This window comes from Stegodyphus dumicola, chromosome 8 (genome assembly GCF_044657685.1).
Source record: "Stegodyphus dumicola isolate Sdum_Otavi_A_Nest chromosome 8, ASM4465768v1".
In the NCBI taxonomy this organism is placed as follows: Eukaryota; Metazoa; Arthropoda; class Arachnida; order Araneae; family Eresidae; genus Stegodyphus; species Stegodyphus dumicola.
In genome coordinates this window covers 153,496,558-153,523,398 of record NC_140775.1, presented here as the reverse complement: position 1 = coordinate 153,523,398, position 26,841 = coordinate 153,496,558, and the positions used below count along the sequence as shown (strand labels likewise).

The following is a 26,841-nucleotide window of genomic DNA, read 5'->3' as shown; positions in this document are numbered from 1 at the left end:
TTTATTTCGGGCGCCACTGTCTAGTCTATTAGAATTTTTTCGAGCAGGAGATATGAAAAATGAACAATGCCCTCCCCAGAACTCGAACTTGGACCTCTCGAATATACGCCGAGTGTGCTAACCGTTACACAACTAAGGCATGCCGAAAGGAGGAAGAAAATGCTATATATTCTGACAAAACACAAGAAACTTTTAAATCATGTGTCGCCGTACAGATTACTAAAAAAGTGCGGATACTCAACTGAGGAAGATCAGGGTATATATCTGAATTTAATCTTCACTTGACTAGAACTCTTTTCTGTTCTTGGCCGTTCTGCATTACGTGGGAAAGGGGGATGTCACTCTTATTACTTTTGGTATAGGGAGCATCACCCGATAACTAAAAAAATGATTATTAACGTTCCTATATTTAATTAAGAGTTTAATATGTTATTGAAACGCTTCGCAACGTGACTTCATACTGGAAATAAAACATTCATTGGTTGTTTCCACTTTTACAGCAACGCTGTTTTCGTGTCCTGTAGGGTTCTGCGAGGGTGAAGGAGATTTTCAGTTGCCCTTTCTCAGATGTAAGAATTTCCAGGTATGCTCGATACGTAGCGTTTCTTTATCTTTTTTAAGAAGTGGAACCCTTTTTATTGTCCATTTTTATCGCTTCAATTGTATGCTTTTAATGCAACATTCTGTAAACGTATTGTTAGCAACAAAAATGACAGTTGTTTAAAATGATATTTACTTGCTTCAAAATGTAATTTCAAAATTAAAGAAAAAGTTCTTAAAATGACGTATTCAAACAGAAATTTAAATTTTAATGAGATAAGTGGTACTGATTTTCATTGTCTCAGAGATAGTTAATATTAGGCTTTATAAATGTCTGTCATGTTCGGTATCAAATCTGTTGCGGTATTTATTTTTGTCAACATACCAGTTGAGAAACCCGTTTCATATAGTTGCAAATGGTAAAAATGCCAACAATGCCTTTTGGACAAGTTAGGTATTCGTTTTTTAAACTGCACGAGAATTCCACTAACGGGATTAATTAAAAATTTTCTTGCAACGATGTATCAGATGTCATTTAAATAAAAGTTTCGTAGTCTTCATATTTGTGTTCGTGCTGACATGATCGAAGGTTCGTGCATAGGCAATAAATGGATTTTTAACCCACAGCTTATTTTGATATTTAATCTGCTGTTCATTTGAAAATGTACTCTTAAAAAAAAGAGAAAAAAAGAAAAGAAAAGCACGCATCTCGTCTCTTAGCTCAAAAATACGGGTCTTCTTTCTTCAAGAAAGATAACCATCTGACTTCAATATGTAAAAGAAGAGGTGCATGTACATTTTTCATGTCCACAAGTAGTAGTTTGAATAAACGCTTATTTAGTAGCCGAGATTTTGGGAAATGAATGATTTTGAGGGCGTCATCAGGAGCATTTTTATAACTTTTTTTTTTTTTTCTCAGCAGCAGCAGACTTTATTTCGCTGTGCTGTGTTCCTGTCGCGATTGTATTAAAAAAATATAAATGTTCTTAGGCACGATTAGGATGCCAAGTGAACAGTGGCTCTAAATGTGAATTTAAATAAAAATAGAATTAAAACTACTTCGACTGCCAAATTTCTTAATCGGCATTTCAGTATTCTATGCAATCAGTATTCTTCCTCTTCAAGATGGATCTACATTCTACGCTGAACAATACTACTACGTCTTTTTCTCCTTTTTATTACATATATGTTTAGGAAACTTGTAATATATGTGGATACCTAAGAAGTGTAGGGGAATATGCATTATAAGGTATTTCTCCAGCCTTCTTAGCGTGCCTTCGTAGTGTATTGGGGATAATCACGGACCTCTGGAATACGCTGGGCACGTATTCCAGAGGTCCGTGATTCGATTCCCGGCGAGGGCTTTGCTCATTTTTCATCTTTCCGGCTTCGAAATAACCTAATGTCTCTACAGTATAATTATCAAATAAAAAGGTGTAATACTGCTGAATCACTATACAGGTGTAGTAAATCGGTAAAGAGTAATGTAGAATTCTTAAAAGAGACTAAGTTAAAAGCTTTTAGAATGTAATTCTTTGAATCCTTGGTTGTCTTGCTATTTTGTCTTAGGAAATGCTGATGGAATAAGCCCTGTTGACTGCTTGAAATAAAGAATATTCTGTGTCAAAGCCTTCTTTAGAGAAAGAGCAGAAAAGAAAGAAAGAAAGATCCGTTTGAAAAAATATGGTAAACTTATAAGCAGCTTCTGAAAGTGCGAAAAGGGGTTGATGCCCTAATCTACAGCACGACATCTTAGTTTAAAAATTTGCAAAAAATCCTTTGAAGTAACCCGTGCTGTGACGTCCAGCAATTACAGTGCATTCCCTGTAATTTTGGTGCTGAAACACCCAACTACAGAGGAGGCACTGTTCTGCATCGGGTCACCTGAAAACGCTACCATCTCCGTTTGGAGAGAGGGAGCGGGCGAAGAAGAAAAAGAATTCGAAGTCTTATCTTACCCATTCGCTCTTTCGTTTTTTCTCAAGGACGTTCGTTCCCGAAGGACTTGTTTGGAGGTCTTAAGATGAGTCGCTCCATATCCGTCACTCAGTTCAATGGATTGTTCATCTCTTGAGAGATATTAAAAGACAAGAGAGTTTCGTTTTTATTTTTGCTTTCTTAAGGAGCGTCTGATGTTGAGTATATATATATTTAGGAATGCTGTTTCATGATGTTCTAATCAGCAGATCTATCAGCAGACATGCATTCATTTACATATTCAGTCTAAGGAGGTTAGGACATCTTTTCTGTGAGAAGTTGAGACAGGTTTCAGACGTTTATTTACGTCGAAATCCGTGCAGCTGTCGCTAAGATTTCCGAAAGAAGTGACTATTTCCTTTCAAGCTGGATAATCTGAAGAGACAGGTGAAATGTATTCTTTCATTTATTGAACACCGATACAAGGGAATGCATAAAATCGATAACATTTAACAAAATTGTATTTCAAGCAAGTTACAATGTATTGTAAAATAATTACCACCCAAAATGTGTAAAATAGCAGGCTTCACACCATAAAAGTATTTTACTATGCAAATCTGTTAGTAAAGATTGTATCTACCATAGGAAACGTTGTTCTTTGGAATCCTTTATCTGTAGCTGCGCTTTTCTAAATTATAGAGATTATATTTACGCTGACTTGTTACAAAGTAGCATTATTCCTAAGACATGTATTGGATTTTTTCAAATATGTGTAGGATGGCGCATAATCTACATTATTTTTCTTGTACAAACAACTCAGTTTTTGCACATAACGAACGGTGAATCATAATTTTCCACTGACATCTAAGTTCTGGAAGCCCTGTGAATGGGGTAACCTGAAGTTGCACGTATGCAGAAATAATAACAGTGTTTTCTTGGCGATGTTAAAAAACTCTATCTGCCAGAGACATTCATATTATACATTCATAGGACTAATTCTACGTAGAATGGACACTGCATAAGATCGACACGGCGTACAACCGGCATGGCGTCGTATTGACACCGGCGTAAGATAGAATGGATACGATAAAGTTGAAGTTTTGGTAATTTTGTAATAATGAGTTAGAGTCTGTGACAACTTCTTAGACTTGTCAGAGAGATCTTATGCTTCTGCCAAATCTGTGAAGTTGTCAGAGGCGTAATAAATCGGCCCTGTGTATGGTCTACACCAGTACAGAAACTACAAAGGCTTACAATGGTCATTGAGTAATGTAAGTGTTATACACAGTATATAATCAGGACGAAAAGAATTTGATTAAATTATTATTTTTAGAGTAGCTGCATAGAACGGATACTGGCGCAGATTTGAAACCGGTTTTTGGATTTCTATGCCAATTCTGTTATCGGCAGGAATGGCTTTGGTTCTAGTGAATGTCGGTCCTGCTGTTTTCAGCTTTGCAACTAAATCACCAGTAGTATTTGTAGTTTTCTTTGTTTCATTTTTTAGTCCAAAGGGCGTTAGCCCAGAAGGGATATTAATTTCGTTTTGGCATTTTGCGTCGATTCACTTTTTGTGTTGATTCACTTTTCAAACTGTTGCCACCAACTATTACAGGCCTGTATTATATTTAAAGAAATTAAATAATGAAGAATCGACATAAATGTGTGCATATTTCTCGCATTGTGATAAAACAACGGTACCTAAAGCCATCCAATTTTGAATAACGTAATCCTCCAGCGAATATGGGCATTTGCAAGCCCTAATTTGGAATTTGTTTTATTACCTATTTCATATTTTGTCAGACATTAAAGAACTTTTTATTAAAAAACTCAGCGATTTGAAAGCGAGGAATTGCAACACTGTACGAAAAAAAAAAAAAAAAAAAAAAAAAAAAAAAAAAAAAAAACTTTTTTATCTCCAGCGCGTGAGATTGTGTATCGGAAATTCTAAACGGAAATTCTAAAGATATGCTCATTTTAAAATTATTTGGCGATATTGCTCTTAAACTGAATTTTATGGTTTAAGTACGAAGAGCATGATATTTAATAAATAAAGATAACACGCAAAATGTTAAAAAAAACGCCCCTTTGGACGTAATTTAAAATCTGGAAATTTTCAGATTTTTATTTTATTTATTTTTTTTTCTTCAGTTTTTTTTAATCAGTTACAGCTTGATTAAATTTGAAAGATAACTTAAAGATCTTACAGTGTGTTGAAATACAGTACCCTAAGAATTACTACGTGCGAGAGCGCCCGAAGGAACGTGCACTTTGTTAATTAGCAACAGACTGGTTTATACCATAAAGTCTCACGTTTCGAGCAATGGTAACACTTGCCAAGGACTGCTTCTAGATTCTTCCTAGAAACTGTGTTTTTCTCGTTCGTCAGTTGTGTCTTCAAAGTATATTATATGTTAAAGAAAACAACTCCTTTCCATTGAAAAAGGAAAAAAAAAAAAATATCTGGCTATCTATATATGTAAAGAAGAAAATCTGTGTGTTTGGTTAACAATAATAACTCTAATAACTCAGTCACTACGATAGCTATCGTCACCAAATTTTCTACAATTCTTTTCTGGGTCTTGGAAAAGGTCGACGTCCACTTTTTTCAAAAAAAAAAAAAAAAAAAAAAGAAAGGCTAAAATAAGAGCTATTAATTAAAAACTCAGAAAGACGCAAATTCTCGCCTTCTTTTTTCCGAGTGGCAACAATCTCACACGCTGGAGATAAAAACCTACTTTATTTCGAGAAGTGTTGCCACTGCGCGCTTTCAAATCCTAGAATTTGTTAATACAAAATTTATAAGTTTTACGATGAAATAAAAATAGCATTGTCAAACATTAAATGCATTATTCCCGATTCCAAAAATTCGTGATAAGCCATTTCAACTATCCCATCTTCGTACGACTTTAATCAGCCTAAATATTAATTAAAAACTCTGAAAGCGGCTAATTTTCGCACTCAGTTTTTCCGAGTGGCAACAATCTCGCACGTTGGAGATAAAAATGCTTTATTTCGAAGTGGTTGCTACTGCTCGCTTTCAAATTGTAGAGTTTGTTAATACAAAATTTGCAAGTTTTACAAGTTTGTTAATACAAAATTTGCTAGTCTATATATTTAAAGAAGAATGTCTGTTTGTGTGTTTGTTGTTTGTTCGCGTTATTGATTTTTGATCAATTATGATCAATTTTTTGCCATATTTAATTGACTAAAATTGAATATAGGTGAAATATTGGTTGGAAACTGAGCTTTTACGACCATCTGATTAGAAAGACGAAAATCATTAAAAACTGCGTGCCATTGGAGCTGATATAATGAGAGAGAATTAGCGTATTTTTCAATCGAAATTTTTTATGTAGGTTCCATATCGCATCAGACTGAAAAATGTATGACTATGAATCGTATTTTTTGCATCGTTATTGGAGAAGGATTACAAAGCGGTATCGTTCTCTCTGTTGTTAGATGCATTACTCTCTAATTTAACTGGCATCGGGTACCTCCGTTAGTTTGGAATATTTGAATGGGCTGTGGTTCTAATTCGTTTGGATATTTGAACTTCAACTAAGCGACTTTTTAATCATTGTACTAGATACTAATGATTTAAACAGAAAATAAAAGATTCTCTTCGTATGAAAAAGAATTCCTTTCTGTACACTGGAGTGAAAATGAAATCAAAAGAAAGGCTAATTTTAATGTTTTTTTAAGAAATATTTTATACGATTTATATAATATGCTCAGCATATTTTTTAAACGCTATAATTTTTCCTCAAGACATTTTCCGAAAATAAGCAGCCCTTTATATTAAGAGATCTTAAAGAATTATTCTGTTGCGGTTGTAAACTCGGTTTTTCTGCAATCTTCGCTTTGATTGCAAGGTAAACAGCATAACAAACATAAAACTGTATGCCAATTCATGTGAAAAAGATCCACTAGAACGTATCACTATTAAAAAAAAAAAAAAAAGAAAAAAAAAAAGAAAAAAAAAAAAGAAAATGAAAATTATGTAGTGTCCGAAAGTCTAGTGAGACATCACACGCCGGAAAAGGGCGAAATTGTCAGTCATTTTTTCCTGATTGATTTACTTTTTCACGCAGATTTTTCGAAATGATTCATAATATTACTGACATTTTTTTTCTTTTTTGGTTATATTGGGCTGAACTTCAAAGGAAAACATCACCATAATCACTATCATTAAAGGTTCTTTTCCGTCGCCATTTTCTCACCTAGAATGATAGATTGCGTATTAAGACACCGACCCTAGAAGAAGTCATTACCATTCTGTAAACCGAATTAAACCCGCTTTAATGTCCTTTCAAAGATAAAAATAAAGGGTTGTAATAATATTTTAACTTAATAAAATCTTTTAGCATTCTCAAAAATATTTTAATCCACTATATTATGCAATTTATAAGTATATGTATATTTCTTCTGTTTGTTATTATTTTAATAATTTAAAATTTTAGCGAGAACACAAAGAAGTGGATGATAACGGATGCTTGTCGACGTTTTTATTTAGCTCTAATGTCGCTGAATAATGAGTACTACATGGCAATATAATCAATACAGACGAATGCATCCGATGTTCATCAATTTCATATACAGATATTCCATATGTAACTCTAACAAATTAGAGAGAAAGAACAGCAGCAGACGATATCACAGCTGAATAGAGGAGAGCATGGAAAGAAAGCGTAGATTAAAATAAATACTACTAGACTAAGAATAACGAAGTTATGGTCCAGTCTTAATTCCATTGGTTAATTCAAATTTTGGTTTGCAAATTTTAATATAAGTATAGACAGCAACAAAACTGCAATATGTAAATACATATGTCATGGGCTTTATATATAAAAATTTTACGATCAGGAATTAATTTTAAAATGACGCAATTCAGGAAAACTTTTATTGTAAGCATCTTGTAGGGTATTTTCTTTCTCCTTTTAGCGTGTCATCGTTGTGTATCTAGAAGCACGTCCGGCTAGAGTATAATTACCACCAGAGTTCGAAATCTGACAAGGGCTTAACTCCTTTTTCAGAACTAAAATGTGTTTATAGAACTAAAATGTGATGGCCGGTAGTTCCTCACCACCAGGATTTGAAGACTGGTTCCTTGCCTTCCCACCCGTTCTTTAAGTGAGGGAGAATAAGGTATTTTCGCTCTTCTTGCCGTATGCTTTCATGGTGTAATTGGAAGGCAGTGTGACTAACAGTTGGAAGGTGGGGAGTTCGAATCCTGGCGAAAGCATCTTTAATTTTCTTATTTTCTGCTTCCAAAAACCTAGCGTTTTTAAATATCACTGTTTTTAGGTTAGAAAATGAAAATAACAAAAGTAAAAGGAACTTTTGTAACTTAAAGTTACAATTTATTTTACATAATCTGTAGCTTACTTGCATATATATTTCTTCTGTTTCTTTTTCCTCATTGTAAAAATAAGAGTAATTTTTATACTGATTGCAATATTGATTAATAACCGTACCGCACGCTTTCTTTGTAATATGTACTACTGTAGAAAACACTGTATTTCTGCACATGCAGTTATAGCAGCTTTTTATATAAATAACAAATTTTACGAATTATAAAAGGCTAGTTGTAACCATTTTTGGAAAAATGTTTATATTTTTAGAAGTGCTTATGATTTTTTGATTAAAACTACACTGTTTTCAACAGCATAGCGATTCATTCATCATAGGGGATAAGCAATTTTGTTGATTTCTGCACAAGAAATATTATAATATATATAAGTGGTTATAGTAAAACAAAGATATTGTGCCTACATTTTCCAAATTAAACATTGCACCCATTCTTGTTCATCAGAGTTGCTGTAGGGATCTCTGCATGTTAAGAAAAACTAATTTTATGAGTTTAAAATCCTTTTCTTTCCCATTTTATCTCTTGTTTTCTTTTCGGATATTTTCTTTTCCGTTAACCTCTCTTGTTCTTTTAACTTGTGCTATTATTTTCGTTTCGTATTAATTATCTGTTAGGTTCTTTTCCCTGTTCTTCTTTTTCAAATATGTCAGCTAGGATGGCAGATTTTCTTTCGCGTCGACTTCTATTAGACTGTTTCTGAGGGCCTTAGAGAGAGGGCTAATCATTAGAGATGAAAAATCGATCTCTTATTTTGGGAAAGAAAGCTACTTAGAATAAAGTAATTTGCATGTTAACATTTAAAGTAGAAAGCCTAACTACAGGGATCAAAATGTAAATAAAATTTAAGGATCACCAGCGTATACTAGCAGGCACGTATTAAGTACGGCCGTAGAATAGCGAGCTTTAACTAATCGCAACAACGTGGCCGCAAGACACAATACGCTCTCCTTCTGAAGTAACTCAGACCTCAGTTTATATACTTGTTTCTATCTTATTTGCATAAACCATAATAGTGAAAACTCATTTGGTGTGATGACGTCTTGAGCATTGGGCTATGACGTCAACACTCATTCTGGTAGGGAAACGTAGGTGGGAAACTGAGACGGTAAAGAAAAGGCTTGTTTAAAAATAAAAATAACTATTAACAAAACCAAATAAAACCCCTACAAGTTAATTACATTTATCTGTTAATCCATTTTACAGATCACTCTGTAGGGTCTGTTATATAGTTAACCAGTTCCGTCCACAGTAGCTTCATCCAGAGGAGGTACTTTCAGTAATCAATGCTTTAGTGCTATTCAGTTGGGCACTAGTACATATGTATTGTATTTCTGATTCCTAAGTTATTTACAATTTTTTTTTTTTTTTTTTTTTTTTTTTTTTTTTTTTTTTTGTGCTCAGTTATTGTGCAGTTGTGTTTCGAGATATGTGATAAGAAATTTTCTGAAGTTCATCTGTACCCATGACATGTATGTTAACACTAGATGGCCTTTTGGAGTAAAGAGAGAGCAAACAAAGCATGGTAAAACGTTAGGTGTGAAAGGTGAACGGCGAGTAGAATGGAATTTGATTGCTAAAGGAGCAGGTACTCAGGCAGGCGTGAAATGGACGGGCGTGTAATTTCCGTCGCACTTTCTGTTCTCGGCAGGAAATGATTGTAGGGTACAAATGTGTGAACTCCGTATCTGGTGGTCGTTGAGAGAACCATCAAGGACTTCCGTGTTTTAATTTGGAATATTTTGCTGTTGCTTCAGGATTGACCGCAGAATATATTATATCACTGTTGATAAACAAAAGCTGGTTGCCGATCCATACATCGATCCATGATAGTAAGATTATACCGATTCACTCTAATAAACGGACAAAAATACTATCAAGTGCAGAAGAAAATTGTTACTGCTGTTAGGAAAGTATAATTTATTCATTTTCAAATAATGAGAGCAAATCTTACAAGAGATGATGATAAAAATCCTTTAGATCATTATTTTATATCATTATTCATTATGTGTGAGATTTGACCGGTTTTGTAGGAAAGTGTTTTCGCTTATTTTGACAAATAGACGAGAAAGTGTATATGCTCAATTCAGATTGCTTTTTTCTAAGTTTGAATATCAGTTGTAACTGACATTCAATCCATGCTCTGGTCTTAACTGGTCTGACTGGCTATAGTCTGGCTGGTGCTCATTCTGGTTTTGTTCTGATCTTAACTGGTCTGACTGGCTCTGGTCTGGCTGATGCTTGTTTTGGTTTTGTTCTGGTCTGATTGACTGTGGTTAGCTGATGCTCAATCTGGCCCTGTTCTGGTCTGGTTGTTCTGATGTTAGCTGCTGAAGCAATTAATTACTGGTCAGTTGCTGAATCTTATCAATAATTGAATTCCTAAATATAGGAACAATTTATCAAAATAAAGCTAATATATTAATTTCTTCTTGTTCGATACCTGTTAAGATTTCTTTCTTGCTCGGTACATGTGAAGATAAATTGCACATTAAAGCTTTTAGCAATGAGTTAACAAATGGTTCTCCAATAAATAAATACTATTCTTAATTGCATTATCAAATAAAGAACAATAAATATTTTCTTGGCTGTGGCTTCGGTAGTTTTAACGCAGATTCATCCTAGAAAAACAACAAAGTACTGCCAAATAGTTTCTCAGCTATGCTGCCCATTTTAATATCAAGAGCATTCAGAAGAACTTGATTTGTTTATTTATGGAATAAATTGCAGCTAGCTGGAACATTCGTGATCGCCATGATTTTTTGTCTTTCGTGGAAAAAACAACAGCAACAAAAAGGGAAAAAAAACAACCACCTTCAACCATCCTCCTTTCCATTGAGACTTACGAGACAAAAAGCAAGGAATTTGCTTATTTTAGTTTTCAATTCTAAAGTTGAGGACCTCATAAATGGTACATGACACCTTCGTCTCGACGACTTATCTCCTTCCACTGTTCGACATTTCCTGAGAAGTCACTTTCAAGGTTAACAGATTTTAATCCGCTAATAAATCTGGCGTTTTAACCTGTCATTTGTCTCATCTGGAATGCTTCTATGTCCATGTTCTCCGACTTGCTTTTGCTGTAGCTCGTCTTGTGTTATGGTATGCTTTCTACCTTGCGTAAATGCTAATTTAGATATAGAAATGTAGATGATAATTATTTGCGATAGGTGCGTACATCTTATACGTAACTTATAGTCCGTACATCTTGTACTTGCGCAATTAACTTATCTAATTTTGTACCTATACTTTACTATTCTGTAACTGAGTTTGAGAGTCGATTCCCAAGCTCTTTCGGAAGGCATTCACAATCTAGGTGCGAAGGGTGGCTGCACTATGTGAATATATATAACTGAAAACTGGATTCCATCTCTGTTTGAGGCAGTGTAGCGACGATAGGGTTAAGCAGTTTCTAATTTTTACTATCTTTAATGAGTGCTTGGCTTCCTGGTAACAGTCTGTAGTTTCGGGCACTTAATGGAGCTCCTCAACAGAAACCTATTTCTATAGTGAACTATCTCCTCCATGTAAGGTTTCAAGCGAGGTCTCACCTGTAATGCCTATAAAGTTATAAAATCAATAATTGGAAGCCAGTTAGATATTCGAAGCTTTGATAATTTGTGCTATTTTAGAATAAAATCTTCTAGTAAAATTTTTATTGCGATATTTTTCAAATTATGTTCTTTTGTATCCTTTTTTATGCAGTGCGGGTGATATTCCACCTAGTTCAAAGGAAGAAGAAAATATGCAATTATTTGCTCTAACTATGGATAGCATGACCATGAACATAAAACCTTAAGCGCGATTCACCTTGATTTTATATAAAATAAGTGTATAGTCATGTGATCTGCGAGAGAGGGATTTTTTTTATGTTTCCTTCACCCTCTTCACGGAACATTTTTATGCCTTCGGATTTTTCTGAAATACGTTTTGAAATGGTCTAGTCTCAGAATAGTTAGAAGGTATGTATAAGTTTAAACAACGCAGATGAAAGCTTTGAAATCATTCTGTAAGTTCTCAAAATTATCCCACAGACTTTCATTTTTCTAACTGATACTCTACTTATTGTTACTTTAGAATAGGCACTTCAAGGCTTCTCCAACCCTCCTTCTTTTGCGATCGTAAGATGCGTCATCATCACCTCACAGCACTTCGAGCGTGTATTTCAAATTAGCCTTTATCGGTACAGTTTTCACTATGCAAAACATAGTAACTGGAGAAATAAAAATGTAAAAAAAATGAGAGGACTCGGCCACTTGCTACCACCGCTATCGTTACCATAGTTAAGAGGCAACGTGAGTGGGAGGAAAATGACCGTGAAGATGCTGAAATGCATATTATAAGATTGCAGACGCTTTGTGGTTTGACAGAGTGCCAACCACTTTTTTTTTTTTTTTTTTTTTTTTTTTTTAGTCCAAAGGGATTTGAATCCCGAAGGACTATTACTGTTGCCATAAAATATTAGAGTCCTGCATTATATTTGAAGAAATTAAATAATGAAAATCTGCGTAAATGTATGTATATTTCTCACATTGTCATAAAATAACGGTACATAGAGTCATCGAATTTTGAATAACGTAATCCTCCAACGAATATGAGCATGTGGAAGACCAAATTTGAAATTTGAAATTTGTTTTATGATCGATTTCCTATTTTTTAAAACTTTGACGAATTTTTGATTAACAAACTCAAGGATTTCAAAGCGAGCAATGGCAACGTTGTGCAGAAAAAACATTTTTATCTCCAGCGCGTGAGTCTCTGTATCGGAAATTCTAAAGATATGCTCGTTTTAAAACTAATTGCGATATTGCTGTTGCACTGGATCTTATGGTTTAAGTGCGAGGAACATGATATTTAATAAAGAAAGGTAACACACAAAATGTTAAAAAACGCCCCTTTGGACGTAATTTAAAATCTGAAACATTTCAGATTTTTATTTTTATTTTTATTTTATTTATTTATTTATTTATTTATTTATTTATTTTTGTGAAGGGGGGGGAAGAACTGAAGATATCAGTTCGGTAGAGTTTTAGCGTCAAACCTCTGAAATACGAGTAACACTATCAGATTTTATGATTCGATGGTGCTCGTAATAACCATCTCTCGTGTCCTAGAGAAGTAATATATTATAATGAGCGATAGCTATTACAAAGGAAAGTTTATTATACCCTCATCAATTTGCGGTAATCGTTGTAATTAAACAGATGTTATTATAAGCGATCGTTATAGCCAGCGTTGACAATATTTAATTAACAATATTTTTAAAAAATAACTATAGTTTTAATTTTTTAAATTATTTAAAAAGCTATTATTTTGTAAAATGACGATTAGTCTTTCTGGCACAATTTTATTAAAATTCTGTGAAAATTTTTATTATATGGCATAAATTCATAGACTTAAACAGAATTAGGTAATTAGAAAGTTTTTCTTTCACATTTAGGTAAAATTTAATATTTTTGAAAATTTGACAAACACGGAAACTTGCCTAATACAGTCTTTCATGTAATTGAAGCTACAGGTTTCTTAATCATATATCTGCTCTTAAAAATGAATTTTTAAAAAATCTGAAAGAATAAAGATGAAAATATATCTAGAGAGATATATATAGTTTATGTGATATTTAAATATCCTCACTAAGAAGATAAGAAAGATTTATATAGTTGAGACTGTAAATAGTTATGTATTACCATGTGTCCAAAGGAGACAAGCCCAGTTCATTTCTTTATTACGTACTAGGTATACAGTCCGTGCCACTCCTTCATAAGCCGCATTATCATGAAGTCGATTTATTGCTTCCTTACTTCCTGTATCTTACAGAAAGGTGCATTTATGTGTGATTTCTTTACGCCAAACGGTGGGTATTATCTGTTCCGGGACTAATAATTGCCAGTAATTACAGTGTTTAAAGTTGCGAACCGACACGAAAGAGTGTAGAAATTTTCTAAATTACTACTCACCATTTATGAAACAAGAATTCGAAGTAATAATTTTTTGCACCGCTTTTTCCCCCTTCTCAAAATTCTAAGATACTGGTAAATAACTTTGTAACTTTTTTCGATAGCTTAGTAGTTGTATGTGATATAAAATCTATTAGTTTTAATTTGTGAGGTAATAACGGATTTTTACGGAAAACGAAATAACTTAGATGCTGAAAAGCTAAGTTCGCGTTTTCATTTCCTTACTTCCCTCCTCCTTTTAAACCACTGTTGTACCGAGAATTTCTGGGAGAAAAGTAGAAAGAGTTGGCGAAACGAGGATTGAACAAATTACAATACTTCTTTTTAAAATTGTTACTTGTTTTTATAAAACAGAAATTAAAACTATACTGTCTTGAAAGGTGATGTCAAAATTCTTTACGTATCTCCAGTTTAACAAGAAAATGTCAAACGTCAAACTCCAAATGTCAGATTTGCAAGGTGTAAAAGATGTCGCATCTGAATGATCCAGTAGCCATAGCTAAAAAAATAAGATTCAAGGAAGTCTTTTAATTTTTATTTCGATTGTTGTCTTATCCCCGGTCACAACTGGATAATCTTCTTGAATATAATTGATTCTCGTATGGATAAGCTAATCATAAAAGGCAAGGTCTTCGGTGTTGGATGTCGTGTCATATTTAGCAGTCATCGAAATATGACTGTAATCAAAGATGTTTCCGCCATGTTTTAAATTATCTATTGAAGATGATAGATAGAGCCCTCTCCCCTCGCTTCTCTCCTTAGCATTATTGCCATGATTATTGTCTCTGTAGGTAATCTTTAGATTCAAATTAACTCTTCTCGGGATAGAATTAGGAAAGGTGAATGGAACATCGTATTCAAGAACGAGTTTCAGTTAATTTTATTTATATCGCCAAATATCGAGACTAAAACTAAACGCAGCTAAACTAAAACGCAGGATAAGATCCGTATGTATTTAATATATTGTATGTAACAATGATGCCAGTATTTGTTTTATTTCGAAATTATGTTATATGTATTAAATGCACAAATTGTGTCGCTTGTGAGTTACAGTAATTTTATATTTTAATTTGTTGGCTGTAGATAGCACCAACAAACTGATGCCATTGAAGTGTTAGGATATGATTGGATTTGGTTATTTAATTATGGCACAGCATTCGATGGTTGGGAGCGCTCGAAGGGTAGATGCATTCGTGGAGGACTTTCTGAGGAGAAATGGCTCGTGTACGCGTTACACACGGGGAAAACCACGAAAACGGACATGCAGCTAGCCCGTTCCCCGGGATTCGAACTCCTGCTAGAACTACTAGTGTTAAGTAATTTTACAACTCGGCTGTTGGTGGGTTGTTAGGCTATGATTATTACCTAACTTTTTATTAGAGAAATAACCACCTGCCAATACTCCAGTGATGCAACAATATACCTTAATCCTCTAGGAAGACAGTGCTCATTATTTTCATTGCATTCTTTCGGGCATCCTAACAAGAATCAACTCCCGAAAGCGATTAACAAATTGCAGTTGACATTTGTGAATTAAAACGTTAATCAGCTCTAAATTTATATTTAATCTTTTGACCAGTAATTTAAATTAAAAGGATATATTAGTACTTATTATGTTACTTATATTAGTACTTATTATAGGAATAAAAATAAAGAATTAGAGAGCTTTCCATATTTTCATTGAACATTTTCGAGGCAGAATGAAAACAAATGCCCCAAATAATTAATTGCTTTTAGTTTTCCGTTTTGTTATTCATCAATAGTTAAGGTTATAATTTGTTTAGACAAGATTTCACTTGTTTTCGAGAATTCATTGCTTTTGACATTCCGGAGCAGAAAGATTTCACGTTGTGTAATCTGTAGTCTTAACACCCTCGACTTTTGCTTATTCAGTTCTCCGTAAGCATCATTATAGGTGGATGTATTTTGACGTAGAGAGAGAGAAATGTCCTTAACGTGCAATAGTGTTAATTTTCATAAGGATGAAAATAAAATATTTTAAAAGAAAATTTTAAATTTCAAAGTTCAGTTATCCTTTATTATAATATAAATTTTGCAAGACACCTTTTCAAGAAACAACAACCCATTCATGAAACAACGATAAACTAGTACATAATCTTTCCGAAATGGATGATCAAAATTTGTACAGTTATTTTTATCAAACTAAAAAATATGTGCATACATTGATTTAGTCTTTATAATTATCCATTAATGAGTTAGTAAAATGCATCAGCGGCGACCTTTGACCGCAACAAAATATTCTGTAATTGCCAGTTTGGTATTTTAATTCAATCGTGTTTACCTTTCGTACGAGACGTGAGATGTTAATTTATGAACACATGTCTATTTTACTGCAGAACTCTGCTGCAGTCTCTGTTTTGATTGGCCGTCTGTTATATATATACCAATACGTGTATAATAAACATGGATTATTGCCATCAACTTGTTAAGACGTAGGCCGTTGCGCATTCTATTCGTCTCTGCCTTACAAAGTGCTCTATAATTTTAGAGGAGTGGTAGTGAATAAAATGTTGTCCGAAAATACCGGTTTGGGCTGGAAAGGATTTTGAAGGTCGTTTCAATCCACCATTTATCGAGAAATTTATATTTTGTTTCCTCGTATTTGAGGTAAGGGTCACAAAGAGTGAAACGTTTCTGGAAAAATATGTTATTTCTAATATTATGATTTTCACATTCTCTTATGTACATTTATTTCCATTCTTTATTTGCATTTGCAGCAACAAATTTTACGAGAGCTAGTGATTTATGAAGGAATTAAGAGTGTGAGTTGTAGCTTTTGTAGAATATACGCTATAAGAGAATTCTGAGAAAATAAAAGTAGTTACAGCATTTGTATTTGAAACTGTTTGATGAAAAAAAATGTGTCTTTATTTCTGTTACTTTCGAAATAAGATTGCTACATGGTAATTTTGCAATTTTTGAACGGTTTAGTCCTGGAAGTTCTTTATTTGTTAAACATGTAGTGAATGGAGATAAGCTTATGTAATTGAATAATTACTCGTTTAGATACGGAAATATGGCGCATAGCCTTTATTTAAATGCTAGATTTGTTGTTTTTTTTAAAGTAAAAGAATTAAGCTTAGGAAATATAAGCATGTTATATAAAAGTGCAAAAGCTTGAATCTATCCAATTGCTTTAAAGTTGAAAACCTTAAATAATGCCGCAGTAGAAAAATTTTGAAAGTGAATAAAATGAAGAAAAATTTCAGAAATACTGAAAATTTAAAGAAATTCCAAAACAGAAACTTCTTTCTCTAAATAAATTACATTCAACTTTTGCGTATTTTAAACATTAACGATGCGTATCAACATAAAGTATTTGTGTGTGTGTGTTTATGTGTTGTTTTATTTTAAATAACTGTGTGTTTGACAAAACAAATTATATGTTACAGACGCAACTCTTTGTTTCATAATAGCAAAGAACTGCCATCGCTATCTTTTATAGCAAAATTCTTTGCTGTGACCAATTTCTTCTCATTATTGGTATAAAAACTACTGATTGTCCCCATAATATTGCTATGAAGTTTTGATATTTCTGTGAAATGGTCCCGAAAATTGTTCAACAGTTGCTCTATAAGGAAAGAATTCTGACATGCGAGAAACAAGTCACATTGTAGAGACATTAGATTTTTTTTTAAAGCAGAAAGGATGAAAAATCAGCAACGCCTTCGCCGGGAATCGAACCAAGGACCTTTGGAATATGCGCCCAGCGTGCAGACCACCACACCTGAAAGCGGGAGAAATACCTTATATGCTACCCCCTTTTAAAGGGCGACTGTGGTTATTAGGGAACCCACTCGCCAAATCCTGGGTATGGAGAATCATCATCCACCACCCTTTTATTTCGATCGCCACAGTAGAGACATTAGGTACTTTTGATAGCAGGAATCATGAAAAATGAGCAACGCCTTCGCCAGGAATCGAACCACGAACCTCTGGAATACGCACCCAACGTGCAGACCACCACACCACGAAGGCATGTTAAGAGAGCGGGAGAAATACCTTATAACATTGTGTTCTTATTGCAATCAGTTATCATACGCCCAGACGGGGAAGTGGCTAGTGATTCTGTCTGCCGTACCGAAGAGTCCGGTTTCGAATCCTGTAGAAGGTATGGATGTAAATTGTCCGTCTCTTCATAGGAGGTAAAGGTGGCCGCCTGTTAGGTGCCTCCACGATAAAATGACTACCACTTCTGATCTTAGTAATGGCGGAAGTCTAAAATGGTTAGTACCCGCCATAGAAATAAAAAAATAACAATCAGTTATCATTTTGCATACGTATTTTCATTGACTTGGATTAATCTGATGTTAGCAATGAAAACTTTGGTTCCTTTTCCCTTCTTTAAGGTGCAGACTATAATGTACACGACGAGTAATTACATACTTATTGAATGTTTGTTATTTCTCTTTGAAAGGAGTTGTCATCTCTAAACTGTTCAACTTATTGCGTCTCTAAATTCTAAAAAAATTGCCTTCCTGTCTGATCGCGCTTTTTGTACCGGTTCTGTCTGAGAGATTGTATTGACTGTTCTTACTTAGATAGTTTCTAAACGTGCAAAGTTAGATGTTTCTAAACCTAACCTTGGTCCTTGGTACGAGTTTATTCATGTGTAGGAAAAACATCTTACACAGGTGAAATTATAAAGTCTCTTAAAATACTGGTTGTTATTCGATTTATTTGAAATCTAGGCAATGTTGCAATTTTAGCTTGTTAAATATGTTAGCTGTCTCTTACTTATAAATGGCTGGGGTATTTATTTAAATCTATGACGTCCTTAACTGATTTCACAATAAACCAACAGAGAAATTGATGAAACCGAAAATTATTAGCTGGAAATATTACTTGTTCAAACTAAAATAATGTAAAAGAAGAATTGTTTCTAGCAAAATATAAACACATTTTCTAGCAAAATATAAACGCATTTTGTATGGCTATAATTACAGAAAACAGAATATGCTGGAATTCTGTCAACTAAAAAACAACAGTTACGTACCTCAGTCACCAATACGTACGGAATGCGAATAAACACTTGTTGTTTTTTTGCTGAGTTTAAACGTTTAACTTCGGGCGGATTGTGCATTCCGAATCACTTAGCTCTTGACGTTCTGAGATAAGCTGGATCTCCTGCTACATGGGCTACAGATAAACTGCTATCATTGTACCTACCGGGCAGTACCTGTCTTGTTATCGCAGTTATTTTAGCGGAAAAAAAAAACATTAATGAGTGTTTCTATAGTTGGAAATCAGAAAGGAAGAAATAAGGGGAATTTAAGTAGAATTCATTAATAACTTAAATCTTACCGGTATCTGGAACAAATTTAACTCTCTGTATAAGATGTGCTGAAATAAGAAAATGGTTTTTATTATATTCCTCTTTTATGATATCCTAATTGCAAATAACTCTTTCTCTTCAGTCAGTGTTTTCAAGGAAATCAATACACCCATTTTCAATAATAATTAATTCTGTTTGTGGATTTCTGCATTCATACCTCATTGCTATGCCGTTGCTGGAATGCAAAACGCATGTGTCACCGGGAGGTAGAAAGAACTCCGAATTCAGACGTCAAAATATATTTAGTGGGTTGATTTCATGAAGTCTTGTAGTTGTCGAGATAATGACTAACGATTCATGGGTTGTACTGCGAGCTCCAAGTTAATGGTCTTTTGCGATGACGACCCCCTCCTCTCGCTGCGTAGAGAGAGAGAGAGAGATGTTTTTATTTTCTGCAGCACGATCACGTGCAGCTTGCCATCATAAGCTGAAATTTCTATCTAATAACATTATTAGGAAAGATTCGATCATACCGTGACAACAACAGATATATTACTGAAGAATGAGGATCGACACGCCAGTAAGGCAGGGACGCCGCAAGGACCTGACCTGTAAGTAACATAATATATTACATTCGGACGAATAAAAAATGAAATGGAAAGAGGTAAAGGTCAGAAAACGTAGTTATATGGCTATGCGCAAATTTCGGCTACTGTAGTCTTTTTATTTTTATTTATTTATTTATCTGGCGCAGTCATCATGTATGTTAATATAATTGTGTTATGCTCACGAAGAAATTCGATTGCATTTTATTTATTTATTTATTTACTTTTATTTACTTGATTATATATTTATCCTTGTTGTAAACCAGAATAGGTGCATCTGTATTCCCTTTTCGGCGCCTGTAATTGTTTAATAGAGAAAGATTTTACCAGCTGCTATTATTTGGAGAACAGGAAGTTTTTCGCGATTTTCCGTGAATATATCGCCTTGGTAGAAATGTAAAATTTGATTTTATTCATCTTGTAGCTTCTAGTCCCTTTGATATATCGATTTCTTACGCAACAGGAGAATTAGCAAATGATCAAATTTCACTGACGATTTATCATTAGTAAATTTTTTACCAAACAGTACAAAAATAAAAATAAAAAATAAATAAAAAGAATTTTTTTAAAAAATATTGTTTATTAAAACTAAAATTTATGGTTTATAAACAGAAGTAAAAATATGATCAGTAGTATCCGTACAGTAACAAAATACGAAGAACTTATTGGGTTTCTGGAGGTACAACTGAATCTGCCATAACTATGAAAGCCTACCTATTCAATTAATGCAGCATAAATAATTTTATGAGGTTAGATGCGCAACGATAAAAGAAATTTTTCCGAGAAACGAAGTTTCACGCAACACTGATAAAAACGGGAGGGTTATTAGCATAAATGTCCAGCTGGAAGCGATGTCCCGGTTACGTACGCGGGACGCGTAATGACAGACCGCACATTCACTTGACCAGTGTCAAACCAATTTTGCATACTGCGTATGCCAGAAGAGAATTTGGTGCAATTTTAAAAGAAGGTAAATATGGTATATGGTTGATATTGTGTTATCTGGGTGTAAACAGTTCGGGGGTTTAAAATTTGTTAGGTTATAAGTTGCTTCATTACTTGGAGTGTAAATATCGATTGTAAATTACGCAAATTTTTGTTTAAGAAAAATTACAAAATAGGAGACATTACAAGATGTATTAGCTGAACGTTTATTGATTCTACTTCTGAGAAATAAAAGCAACTGAGTATTTATCATACGTTACATTCGTGTATACTTTAACAAATTAAGGACTAAATCCAGTTTAAATTACTGAATTAATCTGAAAGAAATTATTATGAATAACTGATATTAAATGTAATGTTTATGAACAAAATAAACTAAAATGAAATGAAATAGAAGCAAATCCAATAAGTACAAACAAATTTCCGTAGTATTTGCAATTGTAAACAGTCTATAAGACCTACATGACGACCAGGCTTGTGTAAGGTTGTTTGCTCTCGCAAATATTTCCTCTCACGCCAGCGGTACACCATTGAGCATGCGCAGAAAGGGAAATTCGTTAACACTGATCAACTCTATGTGCGGTTTGCCATTAAGCAAATTGCGCGTGACATTTTGCGACACTGGCGAAATATCAGTGACGCAGCTAGAACTTTTGTCGCTCAGAGCGGTTCCTGAGTTTGCTTTTTGGAGTGGTTCCTGAATTTGTCGCCCTTCTTGATATATAAACAAATAACTCTCAAAAATGTCAAAATGCCATGTAGGGAAATTAATACTCGACGTTTGTTTCTAAAGAAAAACTTTTAATTCCAGCATTTTAAAATTATTATAATTATTATTATTATTGTTCGCAAAATCTTCAGTATCGTTGTAGCGGTCTATTTGATTGCTCTCCTCTTTTGTACACAGCAGCGAAAAATATCTTTAAATGCAAAATATACATTTGTAGTTCCTAAATGAGTTTTATTTAGAAAATGCTACTGACAGCTAGTAGCAATCGAGAAGAAAGTTCGCACTAGTATTAGAATATTTAGAACTTTGTTCGGAAGACTGAGATAAAATAAACTGCGAAAATTCAAAAGGACTGTCCTTCCCTATTTTCTATTTCCTTGCCATCCATAACGGAAATAAAATTATCAAATATTTCTTTTTTAACGAGGAATTCTTCCTTATGAATGTCACTGTGATCATAATTTAGTTTATGTTCGTAATTTCCATTCAAAAATTTCGATGGATTAAAAAAAAATAATAATAATAACAAAAAGTATGTAGCTATTGAAATCACATGGTGATTTCTTTGAATATTTGATCTAGAGTAAAAACTCTTCCTTTTCTCAATTTAATTCCATATGGCAATTTAGAATCTAATTACTCTTCACTTGTCTCAAAATCCTCTTAACTAACCCATGTAATGTTTCATGCAAAAAAATGGTGGCTGTAAAAATTTGCGAGCCAATTGCACCCAAGGAGGTTAGAATAGGTCTATTCTAACCTCCTTGAATGCACCTCTTTAGCTGCTTCATGGAGGTAGGAAGAACTTTCCTACTAGTACCTCCATGAGCGGCTTGCTATTTCGCTCGTAGCTCTCCCTTGCGTAGGTTTGTGCCAAAGAACTAGTTTTCGCGGGATTCAACAGTTAGATCTCCTGAAAGCAAAGATTCTTGGAAATTTTTCTTTCGACGAGCAGTAACGATAGCCTGTAGGTCTTATAACGGTTTTAATAGTTATCCTACGAATATAGGCTACAAAATATCTTTAAACACGTATTGAACAATCTTTCAGATCCGTGTAGCAAGTAGACAAGATTACAGAAATGCTCGCTAAACTAAGCTGTTGATATCATGATGAATGGTTTCACTTATGGTAGTTATCTTTATACTTGCCGGCAATTCCTGAATTAGCTATCTAAATTATTTTGTGCAGTCTTCTGGGGAAGAGTTTACAATCAAAACAGAGTCAAGTGAAAGAAGAACCTATTGATAATTTATGAATAAACAGTATAATAAGCATCAGTACCCGACATTTTTTAAGAGTAGCCAGTTTTGTTTTCTATAGGCAGTTTCCTTTTGCGTTCACAACTCGCCTAAATGATTGACGAAAAAATATAGGTTTTTTGTTTGCCTTTCGTCGGGCAGACGACTGTGCCTCTTGCATCAAATATTTAGATGGAATGCAAATGCAAATGCAGATTTCTTAAAGGAAATTAAAACTGTTGCCACACCTTATATATAGTGCAAGCATAACTTTCGCATACAATAGACAATCAAAAAATAGCCGACAGCTTTTATTGTGATGTTTCTTAATTGCAGGAATAATGGAACTAAAAGTACATTTCCGCGAGATATGCTTATATGTTCAAAACAATAAAGAGTAAAACAAGGAAAATATTTCCATTCACTTTTATACCTGTTTGTTTATAAATAAAATTTCCCATGGAGTATACAATATTATTTTTAATATATTGTAATAGTATGTTGTAGTCGTATTGTGCGGGAAAATTCTTAATGTAATTGGATTTTTTTAAATTTTATTACAGAGATACATTTCGTCGAATATTATTCCTTTGAAGCTTTGTCCCCGCATGTAGAAGAGGTGGGAGGGGAGCCATGTCCTCCCCAGCCGAGCAGCTGCGGCTGGCCGCAGCTGCAGGTAACTTGGATCAAGTACGGTCTCTGCTGAAGGCTGGGGCCAAAATAGACCCCGACTTGGTAAGAAACACTCTTTTTTTTTTTTTTTTTAGTCCAAAGGGATTTGAATCCCGAAGGACTATTAGTTTCGTTTTGGCATTTTGCGTCGGACTCATAAATGTCAGTTCACTTTTCAAACTGTTGCCACAAAATGTTAGAGTCCTGCATTATATTTGAAGAAATTAAATAATGAAAAATCTGCATAAATGTATATATATTTCTCGTATTGTGATAAAACAATGGTACATAGAGTCATCGAATTTTGAATAACGTAATCCTCCAACGAATATGAGCATGTGGAAGACCAAATTTGAAATTTGAAATTTGTTTTATGATCGATTTCCTATTTTTTAAAACTTTGACGAATTTTTGATTAACAAACTCAAGGATTTCAAAGCGAGCAATGGCAACGTTGTGCAGAAAAAACATTTTTATCTCCAGCGCGTGAGTCTCTGTATCGGAAATTCTAAAGATATGCTCGTTTTAAAACTATTTTGCGATATTGCTGTTGCACTGGATCTTATGGTTTAAGTGCGAGGAACATGATATTTAATAAAGAAAGGTAACACACAAAATGTTAAAAAACGCCCCTTTGGACGTAATTTAAAATCTGAAACATTTCAGATTTTTTTTTTATTTTTTTATTTTTTATTTATTTATTTATTTATTTTAAATTTGGAAGTTAATATAACACGTAACTATTGTTAACTATTGTTAGTTATATAATGAGTTATTAACTTGTGTTTACGGCAATGGTATTTCTAAATGATATAACAATATTGTGAATGTTAAATTGTTTAGGTAACTTTATTGTCGTTTATTTTCGTGTTTATTTATATATATGTTTATTTGTCGTCATATAGAATGTAGGCGCTCTTGAAAATACTGAAATTGAGATTAATTATTAGAAATTTAGATGAATTAGAAAGGAAAAGACGTCACTAAACTATTCACATCATTATTATGTCGCTCATGATAATAATTTTTGTTCATGTCATATAGTTTATGTGTATCTGATGGATTTTATAATAATGAAGAATATTATATGTGCGCAACATATAATATTGTCATAAATTTTATTCATAAATATGCAGTAAAAAATTCAGAATTAATTTTAAAAGCCTTTGTAATATACATATATGTTTTGTTTTATACGTAAGTTGTCACTTTCTCTCGCTCTCTTCTTTATCTCTTCCTCTCTCCCCCAACCCAATGGCAGTTGTTTGTTATTTTCAGTTCGTGGATTTAGATTCCCGGGGAAAAGAAAAATATGTGCTAAATAAGGAGGATTTGCATATTATATCGAATTTCTGAAAAACTAATGGACAGATTTTAATGAAATTTTGATATAAATACATATTATATATTTATAACAGAGAAGAGATGTATCATTTAAGTCATTTTATGTATGCATGATTATCAATAAAGCTGAACCGAAATTGAGTCTAATAAGGGTTGTAATCCTCTCCCTCACAGCGAGACAGGTCGCGCAGTGTGTTGGCACTGAACATGAGGCAGTTGGGGAGTCCCTGTGGCAGTCGATCCCACTTCTGAAGCAAGGCAGTTTTCATCTCTGGGATGGTTTTCGGGGGGGGGATGGCAAGATGAAATTGCCCTCCCAAGAGAGTCTGAGACATGCTGTATAAGGTTAAGGTCAGGAGATCTAGTTGGCCAATCCATGCGGCGAATGTCTTTATTTTACAGCAGGGCTTCTTAAACTGTGGGTGGCGACGTACAGCAGGGAGTCGCCAAAAATTTTAGCAGTTTTGATATTTCTTTAATTTTTATAATAATTTTTCAATTACCAAATATTTTTACACAATTTATCTGAAAATAGATAAAGACAATACAGACAAAGAAAAAAAAAAAAAAAAAAAAAAAAACGAAAATGTTTCGACGCATTCTTTTTATAATGTACACGTTCATTTTCTTTGCTTTGCACGTGACGCTGTCATTTCGTCTGTTACTTATTTAAAATTTTCAAATTGTTCTATGTTTTAAAATTAGAAATTAAAGTTCATGACCTAAAACTGCAATATTATATTACAGTACAAGTGAAAAAAATTGACAGTTATACTCACGCGTGAGTCGGATTTGCGCAATACTTATGGGGTCACACAAAATTTTGTAAATATTATGGGGCCCTGGGGGTTGCGAAAAATTCTCAGTTATAAAAAGGGGTCGCGACTGAAAAAAGTTTAAGAAACCCTGCTTTACAGTAATCGTCAACCAGCTGAACCTTATGTGGATGAGCGTTGTCATCCATTAAAATAGGAAACCAATATCAACTACGGCCTTGAAAAGTCGAACATAGGACTCTTAAGTTTTCCTCTTTATTTCTCCTAGCAGTCAGGGAGCCTTTGTCAAACACATATAGGGATGTGCAGCCGTCCAACATAATGCCTGCCCAAACCATTACACCTCCACTACCGTATTGATCCTTTTCTTTGATAACGGAGGGATGGTATAGTGTTCCAGGCTCTTTCCAGGTACAGGTATGCCGAGTATCAGTGTCCAAGCTGAATCTCGACTCGTATGTAAAACGCATGATACTCCATTGAAGTCTGGTCCAAGGCGCATGCTTCATGCTAAATGCGCTGTCTTTAATGTGCAGCAGTGAGTGGGATGCGAACAATGTGTCTTCTAGCATACATTTCTACCTCATGTAGGCTCTGGGCAACTGCAGACCCTGAAACTTGGGTTCCAGTGGCAGCATACAGTTTACGTGAGAGCTGCGAAGCTATAGCTGTCCTATGTCGCCGTGCTGAATCGCTAGCTAACGATTCGCTAGCTTTCGTCATTGTGGATCTTGGTCGACATTGTCCAGATCTCCTCGATATGGATCCAGTGTCCTGAAACTGTTTCCGCAAACTGCAGACAATACTGGGTGTCACATTGAGCTCTGGCAGCAACCTGCGCTTGTAATTGGCCTAACTCAAATTTCCATCTCATCCAACAATTCTCCATCTCATTTTGTCATCCATTTGTTTGTGGCTACTCATTTTACCTGATACTTTATAAAATTTACCCAACTCTTGCGAGAAACTCGGCGAATGCCGTGAAGGAGTACGAGCACACAAATCGACGAATACCCCTCGTGCGTTCATATTCCCTTCACAATCCCAATTCGGCAAACACGCACGTGTACGCTTAGGTATTCGACTGGCCAAAGAATATTTGCATAATTCTTCGGCAGCAGAATTAGTACCCTTGATTCAATACTTTTCTTAAAAATAGATATAATTTTCAAATTCTTTTAATTTTTCAACCGATTGTATTAGAGAAAAACATTTATATAAGGCGATCCCGTGAGAGAAAAAAATGCACAATTACGTATTTAATAATTAAATCCTTTATTTATTAAATAAGCGCGCAGGCTCTACTGGCATTCATTTACAACGAAAATAATATTATAGCAATTTTTTTTTCATACCATTTGGCCTTGCCAGTTCGAACAGCTCATTTTAGATATAAGGTTTTATATTCTGTATCTTGAATTTCTGATTGATTATTACTTGAACTAGGTTT

At 34.0% G+C, this 26,841-nt stretch overlaps 1 protein-coding gene across 5 annotated transcripts in view; it reads left to right on the top strand.

The window, feature by feature from the left end:
* The window catches only part of dgo (ankyrin repeat domain containing protein 6 diego), a 267,914-nt gene that overhangs the window by 162,782 nt on the left and 78,291 nt on the right, over positions 1–26,841 (top strand). For all 5 annotated transcript variants that reach the window (XM_035350579.2, XM_085822603.1, XM_085822602.1 and 2 more), the window contains exon 3: positions 23,163–23,334. In XM_035350579.2, coding sequence (XP_035206470.2) covers positions 23,233–23,334 — 102 coding nt within the window. In that variant the 5' untranslated portion in view covers positions 23,163–23,232. The remainder of the gene's footprint in view (positions 1–23,162; positions 23,335–26,841) is intronic.